General features: G+C 41.2%; 1 protein-coding gene across 43 annotated transcripts in view; it reads right to left on the bottom strand.

Moving 5' to 3' along the window:
- Nucleotides 1-13,307, bottom strand: part of LOC119553043 (CUGBP Elav-like family member 4) — a 279,958-nt gene that overhangs the window by 51,871 nt on the left and 214,780 nt on the right. For 17 of the 43 annotated variants that reach the window (XM_037863108.1, XM_037863109.1, XM_037863115.1 and 14 more), the window contains one exon: nt 12,439-12,573. The exons of 17 other annotated variants lie outside the window; for them this stretch is intronic. In XM_037863108.1, coding sequence (XP_037719036.1) covers nt 12,439-12,573 — 135 coding nt within the window. Of the gene's footprint in view, nt 1-4,511; nt 4,563-12,438; nt 12,574-13,307 lie in introns of all 43 variants that reach the window. 9 more of the 43 variants (XM_037863117.1, XM_037863121.1, XM_037863134.1 and 6 more) reach the window with 1 other exon arrangement.

Raw genomic sequence — 13,307 nt, 5'->3', positions numbered from 1 at the left:
ATTCAATTACTTTTGGGCTTCAAATCATTGACGATTGCCCGCAAATTCCAGTTTAAAACTGGTTAAAGAGGGGAAAATCAGAGGAAAAAGTACCTTTTAACCGCCTAAATAAACTGCACCGTCAAAGATTTAAAGCCCTCGCCCCACTACCGCTCCTGACCAAAGTAATTTCAGGTCCTGAAAAACTGTTGCCAGCGCTCAGCGAACCACAAACAAGGTAAATGCTTCTGCTGCAACAGCAACACGAAACTGGTGGCAAGGACTCAGGAGTTGCAAGGATCTGGGGGGAGGGGGTTTCTGCTGGTGGAGGCACAGCAACCGCAACATAATAATTATGCAACAGAAACCGCAATGCATGCGGGGCAGGCGACGCCAGCCCACTTTTTCCCAACCAGATTTGGGAGGAAAATTGTTTTGCCAGGCGAAAGTGTGAACAAAAAGCTGTTGCGTGTGCTGCAGAAGGGGCAACAAAAAAAAACACACACATAAAAACATACAAAACAACAAGCCAAACGCAACAACGTCAAACCGCAAAGTCAAATGCAACTAAAACCGCAGCACAGTTTGGGGCGCCGAGGTTTTTCCGCACCCGGGAAAAAGGGGAAAAAAAAGAAGGAAAGGAGCCTGAAATGAACTTTAATCTCTCTGGCAGGATGGCCAACTATTACTACTACCTTTATTGTTTTCAGCATTTATTCCGCAGCATTTCATTCGCTATCCTTTGGCGATTTATGCGTCCACTTATTTAGCCGAAGGACGAAACAAATTCGAGAAATGAAGGCAGTCAGTACTAAAGCCGCATAACTTAATGGCAACTCGCTTCATTTGAACTTTATTGCTGACTTTGCTGGCTTCAGAAACGAGGGGGAGAAAATATAAAAATAAAGAAAGAAACACAGGGGCAGCGTGGAAAATCAATTTCACCTGGCTTAGCCAGGACATCAAAGCGTAGGCAGGACGATCCAGGAGCAGGAACAGGACCTGGACAGGTGGCTAAGTTAAGCCTAATAAACTGCCCCGTCCGAAAGCATGCAAAAAATGTATTTTTGTTTTCCTTCTCAACGGGCGGCAGAAGGAGAAGCTAATTGTATTGCCAGTCCCGGGGAATTTGATTGCAAGGATTTGGACATGATTGAAAAGGGCCTTTGGGCCAGCTAGCTGGGTAACCATCTGGACAGTGAGTGCATAAATTGTGCGCCCAAGTCGCGCACATTATTCATTTTTAATGCCACCGAGACGTAGACGCAGACGTAGACGGCCACAACAATTTGGCCACATGTAAGCACAGCCAAGTTGGCCATAATTGCCTCGAAGTTGCCTCGACCAAACCGGCGGAAGACCGAAGACACCGTGAGCCGGGCCAACTGCACTGGGGTCCTTATTCAGGTAGCAGCATCATTAAAATGAGTTAGCTTCCCAGACGAAGGAAGTGGAGTCCTGGGACTTTGACTGCCACTGCCACTGAGACTGAGACCTTTTGGTCGCAATTTGTGGCAGTGGCAGTGGCAGTGGCAGCAATTAAGCCATAGGGTAGATTAACATTAAGCTGCCGCCGGGATAGATGCACTTACTGCACTCTCTCACTCTGTCTCCTCACTTCGAAATTTATTTAATTAACCGGAAATTTTTGTAACCAGAAGTGCCTTTCAGGAGAAATGGCAATTTTCTTTTTGCTCCTTAAGGCCATAAACCAGAAAACAATAATTCCTCGATAAAAAATGCACTACAGATCTTAAGCTTGCGGCATGAAAAACTTCTGAAAGCCAAGGAGAGAAAGCATAAATTCTCTAAAATAATATTGCAAATTGAACAAGATTTTCAATTGCATTACGCAAAAATCTGTGAAGCATTGCATTTTCAATTGTTGTGAGGCATGGCATGGCCCCATCTATATATTCATATTCCGTATCTGTGTGTATATACATATATGCATAATGGCAGCTCAGCTTCGTGCTCTGTGATGTGGCAAACAAAACGTGCCGCTTGCAAAATTGTACAACAACCAATTAAAATGCATAACTCGATTTAAAGTTTACATAACATTTTGCTAAATTACAGGTTCGTTCCAGGCATTCAGGCTTATATAAGTGGCCAGCATCCCCAGCCCATCGCCCTTCATCCGTTCGACGGTTCAGTTTGCAAGGGGCTTACAATGTCTGTCGCTTGTTGCTGCTGTTGCTGTTGTTGCTGTTGATGTTGCTGTTGCCCCGGCAACATGCAATTAAAAGCGATATTGAATTTTGTTACGCTCTGCGCTCGAGTGTGCGATTTGCAGTGGCTGTTGTTGGCCGTGGTGGTGGCAGTACGGCTCTTATTTAATTTGAGTCGGGCAAAAACATATATTTTGTTATGTGATTGGCATAACTTATACAATGCCGGCAGCAGCTTAAAACCATGCTTTGAATAATATTCTGTGCTGTGGCAATACATCCGCCTGATATACGTGAGGTTGGTTTTGGGAGCTGATTCCAATTACCAGCTATAAATGCCACACTCACCTCGCAACTGCCTTGTTTTGCCATTTTTCCAGCTTACCACTTTTCCCTTCGATTGTGGTCGGCCTCGGCCAAATCGCCGCTGAACCCTAATATATGGCTATTATGGCATACAGTACTTTGGGCCCCGAGCATTGCCATGACAACGGGAGTTGAGCTAGAGGCCAGAAGGGCATTATAAATCTTCATTGTTGTGGGGCAGTGTTGTAAAGTAGCGCAGGCAGCAGCCGAAAATTTCCAATGCTGCTTCTACTTTTTCCAGGCTTTGTGCACTCAGAAAATAATATTAACTAAACTTTGAAAATTTCATATAAATATATTTTTTAAAGCATTATATTTAAAGCTTGGACTTCAAAACAAATTATATGTACCCCAATAATAATAATTTTTAAGATGTGATTATAAGAGCAATTTTCAATTATTATTTATTAAATTATTACTATTTGCTTTTCTAATTTTAAGTGTAATATTTTTCAAGTGTGTGCATGCATTATGTTAAAAGCTTGGCTATTGTTTCTCAAGAACAATATCTTAATCACATAATTGTAAGTCCTTTTTAAATAAATACTCAAGCTCTATCTCTTTTAAACAAAATTCTACGAAATAAGATTATCGCCTAATTCTTTTGTTTTACTTATTTAAAAAATGTTCCTTTAAAATGTATTATTATTTACCATCCCAATTGTAAGTACAATATTCTTCAAGTGTGTGTGTGCTAAAAGCAACATCAATTTGCATGAATTGTGTGGTTGTGTGCGTGTGTGTATATGTAATTACAAAAACACACGAAGCGAAGCTGAGTACGTGCAAATCTGACCAAAAATTTAAATTGAAGCTAAAATTTTTGCCAAATGCTGTTGCCAGCAACGATGACGATGATGATGATGATGTATGCAACTCTCCAGCCCCCCATTTTACCCATTTTCAGCCACACCCCCAGGCCATAGAAAACATGGTCAAACCGAGGCCTAACTCCTTTCCCCACTTTCCCCACTTCCCAGGCGATCTCTCTGCAGGCCGTTTTGTGAAAACAAGTATATCGAATTTTAATTACATTTGCTTCATCTGTGCGGGTGTATGTGCTATTTGCTTTTTGCGCCAAACAGCCGACACGGAAATGTGATTTTTGATTGAGTGCCGACCAACGGTGGCAAAAGGCTAGGGGAAAAATAAGAGATGAGGCGAAGCAAAAACGCCTTGGGCTTCCACTGGAAAAAAATAGTGGCAAATACGGCTATGATTTTGTTTTACAGCACCAAGGAAAGCTTGTAATCTTAACTCTGGCTGATAAGATCTCAAATGAATTTGAAGTATTTATATGTATATTTATTCATTTAATTCCGATTTCTCAATGTCAAGTTAAATCTTCTAATTAAGTTTAGTTGCTTTTTTTTCAAAAGTAGATTTTTCTAAAAAATTACTAAGCACTAATGGCAATGTTCTACCTAAATTTGTCGGCTGACAAAAGGAAACTGACATCTAAGATTTAAGCAACATCACGTGGAGAAAGTGGTTTTGTCTTTTCGAAAACCCTAACCTAAGGTTAACTTTCTCTTACATATAGCAAAGTAAACCTTAACATGACAATGAGTAATCGTCTCTAATTGTTTTATTGGTATAGCTAACTTTCTTTCTTACTGTGATTCTACTGGTTATGCCACTTTACATGAGACTTGCAAGTGTGATTTCAAAGTTAACTTCCAAAGTGGTTAACCGAGGAAACGGGGTAATAATTATATTATTCAAAAATCTACAAAAGCCTGTCACATATGTGTATCACTGCAGTTTGTACTCATTATTATGCATTGTTTCCTGTCAATTTACTGGTAGTCGACACTTTTTGTGGTTAACAACGATACAGAGTCCATCACAGGGCTCATTTGCATTTCAACAGAGCTGCTACTGCGGTGAATAACATATGCTGTGGTAAATGGCCAATTTGAAATGGGGAAATCTTAGAAATATTCTCTGAATGGGTTGGAGGTAAATACTATATATTGATTTTCATCTGCTTACCGCCACGTGGATCACGTGTTCTGCTGTAAGGATGAAGCCTGGGGCACTTACCTAAAACAGAGAAGAAGAAGGAGAACTCGATAAGTGGGGTTGCAAGAATCGAGCAGGGGATAAATTCAACTTAGGAAACTCTAAAGGGGGGCAAATTTTAAAATCTCTCTCGGCTCATTTGCTGAATTGTTACCATGTTTTTTGGGCTACCCATACCACGAAAAACCAGAACTTAAGACCCTATCCCTAGGCATGCTGTCGACACTTGACGCGGCTTAGCAACCCACAAGCCAAAACAGGCTCAGAAAACCCAGTTTCAGTTTTATATTATTTTATTTTGTGCCTTCGGAGCTTTGAAAAAGCTGGCAGGGGGGCTGGGTCTTAGACGTATCCATTTTCATTAAATGCCTTCGCGGCTCGGCTCGAGCTGCCTTTGCCATGTATCCTGTTACGGGGAGCAAGGAGCCAAGGACCAAGGATCCAAGGAGCCAGGAGGCTGAAAAGGATATTGTCTAACAACAAAAGCGGAATAAATTAATTTAGCTCATGTCTTGGCCCCGGCAATGAGCTAGAAAATGAGCTGCAGAATATGTATGTGGCATACGGTTGGGCGCCTCTCCTTATAACCTCCTGATAATAACAAAATATGTGCAACTGACAGGTGGTGGCAACAGCAACAGCAGCAGCAGCAGCTCCTTGTCTGAAATTTAATAAGTTCCCGACTGCTGTCTTCGTTATGGGGCTTATTAAAAATATTAAAGCCTAAGTTAGCTAAGCTATTCTCTATCAATAACTATCTAGAGAAAGCTAAGGGAAACAACACTGAGTTCTGCCCCTTATTGAATTAATTTTTCAATAATCCTTGGGAACTATAACAAATATCTAAAGTGGCATATTTCATGGCTGATAGGACTAATCTTTTATTGATAGGGGAAGGCGCGCTCAACTGAGTTAATTAAATTTGCTGCAGAGGGTCCTGCGGCCTCTGGGAATCCGCTTGCCTTTAATAAGCACATCCACATCCTTATCCAGCCCTGGATACATCCTCATCAGCCATCGCCGGGCAACCCTTTTCACCGACTTCCTGCCCCTCCACTTGGCCAAAAACTTTGTGCTTAATGCTTAGCCGAAACTTTTTTGACATTTTTATTGACAAGAATCCAGGAACCCCAAGGAAGCGGCTTCTCCGTGCGGCTTGTACAACATTTTTTGCCCTCCTGGGCTGCGGCAAAGTTTCGTCTGGGCTCCGACGGTCTCCTGTGCCCGTGTGTTGCGGTCAAATCTAATTTCCGCAGCTTTTACTACTTTATTAAACTATTACAACTAAAGCCAGCCCGTCCTGTTGGCCCTGTTGGTCCTGCCAGGCAGCTGGCGATGCCGATGGCGATGGCAATGGCAATGGCGATGGGTATTAAAAAAGTTATGTTCCTACGTATATGGGTGTGTAGGGTGTTTGAGTGCGGGCGGGCCACGAAATGTGTTAATAAAGCACACTTGCCACCAACATGGCCACATAATGAAACGAAATTGCGGGCGGCAGCAATATAGCTGCTACTACATGGGAACAGGGTATCACATGGGGTTGAATATTAAACGGGAAATTCCTATATGATACCTCTACGAGAATATCACTTTTAATACTATAAAAAAAGGGTGTTTAAAATGGGAGGAGCATATAGCAGCAAAAAAAGGCTCAACATAGAAGTCTACAAGCAAAAACAGAAAATGGGAAATAATTCAAATAGCTTGCTAAGATTTAATATGTACACAAGTCGGCCATAAAATGTTTTTAAAATTTTAAATATTGATGCCAAATATGAGTGAGGATAGATTTACAAACTTAAAAAAATGTATTCAAATAACTATTTGCAGGCTAAAAACTTTTGATTAGGCTTATATTTCTGCATCTATGGTAAAGTTTTTGTGGAAAATGGTTTTAAAAGTATTTGTTGATATTCAGACAAAGAATGAAACTTTTTCGTTCTATCAAAGCTATTATATTTCTTTATTCCCAATGAAAACGATAGGTATCTAAGGGATAAAGGCTCCCAGTGATATGGTCAGGGTATGAATATGCTTGGCCGTATTCCCTCTTTTCTATTCCTTCTAAGCTGGTGGCGAGTGGCATAAGTTGCTGGCACTTTGTGGTTCTTTTATGACTCGTTGGCCCGGCTTGACGGCATCAAATTTCAGCCACTTCCTGCTCGTCAGCCAGCTCCTTGCTCCTTCGTCCTTTCCTTGGCCACGTTTAATTGCTCTGACCTTCGCCTGTGTATGTGTGTTGCTGTGTTTCAGAATTCACTGCATAGTTTCGGGCGTGTTGCATGTTAATTAGCATTAAGCAGGGCAAGGAGCGGAACGCCTTTTCTACTTGTACCATATATGTGATAAAAATTTATTGGACTCGCCTGCCTGCCCGAAGGCCCCCCCCTCAACTTGCATATGAAACTTTGGCTATAGTGCAATTAAATTTAAGCTGCATCGCACACATACACGTTTTTGGGGTCCGGAGAGGCTCAGGAAAAGGATCAGGATCAGGACTCACAAAAGACTTGTGGCCATGGCGACTATACAACTACGGCGACGGCAAAGTTTTGTTGGGTTTTCTGGTTTCGGTTTTTGGTCTATAGACGCAAAAGTTCGCGTTTGTTTCTTACTCCCTGCCAACACACCATTTTTGATATGTATTTTAATTCCTTAGCCTGTGTGCCATTTTGCAGTCCAGGACTTTTGGCTTGCCGGCGGCACAACAGCAACAAGGATGACTGCGGCTTAAATGGCACTTATGAGCTTATGCCACAACTTACATTATTATTATTACTCCGATTTTTTCTTATGCTTGGATAAATGCCGCTTCTTGGCACGCAATAAATAGTTATAGACTCCGGCGGGCACTTGAAGTTTTGTTTTAATTAAGGGGCATTAAGTGCAGTGTTTTATGGTTCCACTGGGTGATGTGAAGCTCTAATTAAGGAAAGTTTGGACAAATTAGATTTACGATTTGTCAGGGCTGGGAATATTGGGGATAGTTATCTGTTGGCTATTTTATCACAACCCCCAAAGGGTGCGCTTTATTTCCAATCCAATCAGCAGCCTTTGAGCTGACGAATAGCCAAAATCTCATCACACTTTTCAGTCATTATTATAAAGAATCAAATAAAGCAAAGCTCTCGCATGTCATAAGCGTTAAATTCAATTTGAGTTTTACAACAGAGCCCGCGGTTCGGGGCTTTTGTTCGGTTCTGTTTGACAGTTTTTGCAGCGCACTCAATCAGCACTTGTTAGAACTTTTTAGTGTGCTGTAAAATAAACATGAGTATAGAGCTGAAATGAAATGAAATTTAATAAATGCAGTGTGCCAGTGGATGGGTGGATGGGTAGACGGTTGAAACAGGAGTAGAGCAAAGCGACAGCCAGCCTGACATGCACTTCATAAAACTTTGCTCATATAAATTGAAATTGAAATGAAATGATGATGCCAGAGCTGCCACGTTGATATATAGTATGTGGATGTGAATGGGGTATGTGAATGTGGGCAAGTGAGAGTTGACAACCGGCGGAAGCAGCCCATTCCCCTCTCCCGCGATCCCCTGGCTGTAAAAATTTGTTGGCCAAACAACAAGTGGAGCACAGCCAAAGCAGCAACAGCCTGAAAAACAACTTAAACTGTCATTGCAAAGTTTGAGCCAAAAGCCCCGTGAGCCAGGGGATGGGGCATTAAAACTTTTGCTCTGAGCAATTATGTGAAGGCTACTTAACTTTTTTGCAGGCAATAAATTTGCTCTTTAAACTGAGCTGGGAGAGCACGCACCTGAGTTTGCTGCGACACAATTTTGTTGCACATTCGGTTTTTTTTTTTTCCCACTTTTTTTTTATTTTTTCCTAGCATTTGCCAGAGCTATGTGCTGAAATTCAATTAGCCAGCCAAGCGTGGCTGGTTTTGGGGGGGTAAAATGGAAGCAGTTTGCCACTTGGCATGCCAGGCAGTTTTGGGGAATGCTTTGAAATACACGCATGCACACTGGGATTCAGATACACTCATTTGCTCATTGGTTGTGCGGTTGTGACAGGCTACCGATGCTGCTGCTTCTGCTGCTTCTGCTGCATGCTGCATGCTGCATGCGGCATACTTGCCTCAATTACGCCGAAAATGTCACATTAATTATTGGCATTTATGGGGTTTGCGCCGCTTTTGATATGATAGATGACAATGCAGGCCAAACATTTGAAGTCTACTTTACGGCGCGCTATTGTTGTGCTTGTATGCGTGTGTCAGCCGCACAGAAATTTATGCGTGTGTGTGTGTGTGCGTGTGCCATGTATTAATTGGAATTTGTTTTTGTGTGTCAGCTGCAAGACGTCGACGATTCTGCTCTTTGTTGGCTTTTGCGGCAATTAAAAGTTAATTTGACAAAGCGAGACATTTCGAATTAATTTCGAGTCTAAGCGACGCTTTAATTCAATTTATGTTTTTGGCAGCACAACTTGACAATGCCGTCAATTGAGTGGGTCGATTGACTCAAGGTCTTCGATGGCGAAATCTGGGTAAATAGAGTGTGTATTCTTTAAATTAATTGAGTTCCAGAGCGTGGCTCCCACTCCAATTACTTAATGACAGCCCACAGTGGCGGTGATTAGGCCGGAAAGCGCTCTAAGCCCAAAAGGGGCGCCCATTCAATGTCAACTTATGTCAGCAACAGGAGCATTCTGGTGTCCTCCTGGAGTCCTTCTGGCATCCTCCACACTCGTGCGGCTACTTATGCAAAATGCTAGACGACACCACCCGTTGCTGCTCATATATACAAGCACATGGGAGCTTTGATTGCCGGCGAACGGAGGGCGGTACAGTGGGACATAGGGTTCATTCGGGGGGAACGGGACAGTGGGCGACACACAATTGTGTTGATTGCACAGATGACAAGACCTAGGACGAGATGACAACTTTGCTGCCTGCCAGCCTTGATGACAATGAAGTGCATGCATGAATATTCTAATCAAATGAGCCGCCAGCCGCTTCAGACTCCTGGCTTCCAGCTCCTGGCTCCTAGCTCCTGGCTTCTACCTCCTGGCCTCTGGCTGTGGTCCTGCCATTGTCGTGATGTAAAATTTTTCGCCTCCGCCACATGGTTACACACAGAGAAATGGGTCACATATTTTGTTAAAAAACTACACACACAAGAAAAGTTTCTAAACACATAATAACTTCAGAACTGCATTCCCTATCAACCAACAAATTGAAATTAAGCTATGGAGAATTGTACAAATTGTATTTTGTGTGGTTAAATATTTACCTAAGGCAATAAATAATAATTATAAATAAAATTAATTATACTAACTGTTTGAAAATGGTCAATTGTATAAATTAAATTGCAAATTTAGCTCACTGTGATTTATAGTACGTCGTAAATATATTTTCTATGCTCTTTTTGAAAAACCGCTTAGTGTTGTTATTGTTCTGTGGCTGGGATGCAAAATTAATACAATGTTCATAATAAATAAATAAATAAATTGTCATTGAAAAAAGTGCCTAATGACCCCATGAAACTTGCTAAACTTTCGACTAACTTGCTAAACTTATTTAAAAAAGTAAAGGCAGAGTAGAGAAAAAGAGGTATAGGACTTAACAAGGAATTTTAATACATATGTGCTTAGGTTGCTAAAAATTTTTACTGGACCCCTAAGTAGTTTAGTTAAAACAAATGATTGTTATTGATCTCCTAGCCTTCTAAGATGGAATATTATTTAATATTTTGTTGTGCTTCCTTGGATTTTTTCTCAGTGCTGCGCCACATGCTTTGTGTTTTGTGCTGGGCAAAAGTTTCAAAGTCAGCCCAAGTCCCCGGCCAGAAAAACCTTTCCTTTACCTCGTTTCATTTCATTCACTCACTGAAATCGAATTTGCATAATTTAACAGGATGGTTGCGCTTATTCCCGCAGCCTGTCAGGCGCACAGACATCGGTGTTCCAAGGATGTGGATGTGGATGTGGATGGGGGCTGGGTTATTATTGTTCGCCCTCGGATTCGGCGTCACCGCATTTCGCTGCCACATGCATCATCATTTGCATACATTTGCAGTTCGCCCAGTCAGTCAATGTTCATTCCTCATTACCCCTACCCCCCCCCCCCCCCACGTTTACCCCGCCTTACCCCCAGTAAAGTCGATTTTCTTTGAATATAATTCGGAGCGGAAAAGTGCGGAGACGGAGGGCATTGACGTTGATGGATTTTGGCACTTACACAGGCTAGCGCCTGTCACTTTCCCAACACCAACTGCGACTCCGAAAAAAAGGGAGCGCCAGTTGAGCTGACTTTGAAGCGCATTTTAATGAAGAATGATATGTTGGCATCGCAGCCGCAATTTTCCAGCCCCCTCCCCCACCTAAAATTTAACCACATCGACTGACAGTTTTCGCGGCTTTGCACGCAGCCACTGTCGAAGTTGAATGGCGAAGACATCGACAACAAGTTTTCCTGTTCGACAGGAAGTCAAAAAACAGGAAATAAAAAAAAAGAAAAATGAAAATTTGTATCAAATTATGTCGCTGCTTCGTCTACGATTCGTTTGACATTCCTGCATGGGCTGGCAAATAAATATATGCGTGAAATATTTCAGCTATTCAAATTTGTGCGGAAATTTCAGGCATCAATTTGATTGGAAATTGATGGCTGTCGTGAATCTCAGGACCCCACTCCAGGCTTTTAAAGCCTAAGTGCAGCTTTCCCCCCTTCTAAAAAAAACCACCCCTAAACAAATAAAAAAGAAAAACACAGAAGAGTACACAAAAACAAACAGAAATAATAAATAAACCCCTGAACATTTGGTTTCCTATGCAAAGTGTCACATGGCCAATGGGCCACGCCCCCTTCCGACCGCTAAGGCCGACCGCCTCTGCCTTTTCATGCATATCAAAATGGCAACAATAAACGCCAACAAAAGAACAACAATAACAAACATTAACATGGAAATACACACGCACACACACGCAGTTGAAAGGACGACAAAAGGCGGCAGTCAAAAATGTTGCAAATGTAAGCAAAATAAAAATATACAACAAAGACACAATTACACTCACAGACCGACTGTTTGCCAGTGTATTTGTGTGTTGTGTGTGTGCCTGTATTTGTAAAACCAAAACTTTTGACATAATAAAATGAAATGTTATTGTTAAAAAAGTTACTTGCATATTAAAACAAACGAAACTTCCCACTGCCTCTATCTCACTTTTATTTTTTCTGTATTTTTTTTATATTTTTACCATTTTGCCAGTGTGTGTGTGTGTGCGTATTTTTACTTGCAAATGCCGCATACAAATGCAAATGGCCGGCGTGTGAAACGAGCAGCACTGCCAAAAGCAAACAACTTTAATTGAACTGTTTACCCGATTTTTATTTTATGCCACCACCTCAAGGCCCCCAAACTGCAAACTCTGTGTAATTGTTATGGTTATGTTTGTGATGATTATTTGGCTCGTTGCACAGCTGCCCCCATTTTTTGGCTGGGACATTATCGGTTGACTGGAAGCCAGTTTATCAGTTGCCAACCCACAGAGAATTTGCAACTAGGGATGGCAGAAGCTGTACAATATTCACTTTATAAACAGCATTACAGGGGAAACATTGCGTATACCTAATATTCCCCTTAATAACTTCCCAGCTAGGGTTTTGCACAAGCTATACGACAAAGATACAGCCGGGTTTTTAATCTAATATACTCTTAGCACGTCTACGGACAACCAAGCTAATGCCAAAAAACGTAACGATCAACAGAATCTTAAGTGTAATCATAAAAACTGGAAAATACAACAGATAACGAGCCGAACACGTTACGTATACTTAATATGAACAGTATCTTAGGTGGGGAGATTCAAATGGATATAGGCTGTAGATAGGTAGTAAGTACTATATTTATTTGTAAAAAAGATGGGCTGTACTCACCTTTGCTGGCACCGTCCGGGCCGCGAAGAATGGTGCACTCCTCTATAGTGCCGAACGGATGGAAGATTTGTCTAACATCGTCTTCGGTCTGTTGTTTGCTGAGCATGCCAACGAACAGCTTGCGATCTAAATGCTCTGTTTTGGTTTCGGGTTTGTTCATGTTTCATGTCATGTCATGTGATTCGATCGATCCGATTGAATTTGATTGATTACGATTGATTTACGATTTTGATTGTTGCACCAAAAGAGACGGCAAAATGGACAAGTGGCAATGTGTTTTGTTGTTTTGTTTCGTGTGGCAGTGTTCGATCGTGTTTGGTTTTTTGTTTTTTGGTGTGTGAAAATGATAAATTTTCAATCAAGAAGCCATAGCCAGAGAAAATTCGCATTAAATAATATTGAAATTCGAAAAATGAATACCGAAAATCAAAATATATATATATTCTCGATCATAATGTGTAAGTGTGTCGTATAAAGAGAGATGTAAATGCAACAGGGTTACACATTACGCAACATTTTTTTTTGTAACGAGTAACGAACGCAGCAGGCACATTTACGTAATTGTTTTTTTGTTTGGTAAATTTGTTCAAAATTTCAACAGGCGCAAAATACCCAAAGGAAAGTAAAAGCAACAACATTTAGTTAAGAAGAAATTCGTTGGTGTTTGGGTGGATAGTTTGGGCACCAATAGAGCAAATACAATTACAACATTTATTAATGTGGTTAGGTTTCGTTTTTGTTTTTTTTTTTTTTTTTTTTTTGGGTGGGAAGAGGGAGTACAAATTTTGATTTTATAAGCGGAACGAATTTTGGTTTGTTGAAATTGTTGCATCAAGAAGGTAGAAATTTCGATAAGGAAAAAAACCGAA

The sequence above is a fragment of the Drosophila subpulchrella genome, chromosome 3L, assembly GCF_014743375.2.
Source record: "Drosophila subpulchrella strain 33 F10 #4 breed RU33 chromosome 3L, RU_Dsub_v1.1 Primary Assembly, whole genome shotgun sequence".
Classification (NCBI taxonomy): Eukaryota; Metazoa; Arthropoda; class Insecta; order Diptera; family Drosophilidae; genus Drosophila; species Drosophila subpulchrella.
Note: the sequence above shows the minus strand (reverse complement) of the source record. Positions and strands in the feature narration are given on the sequence as shown.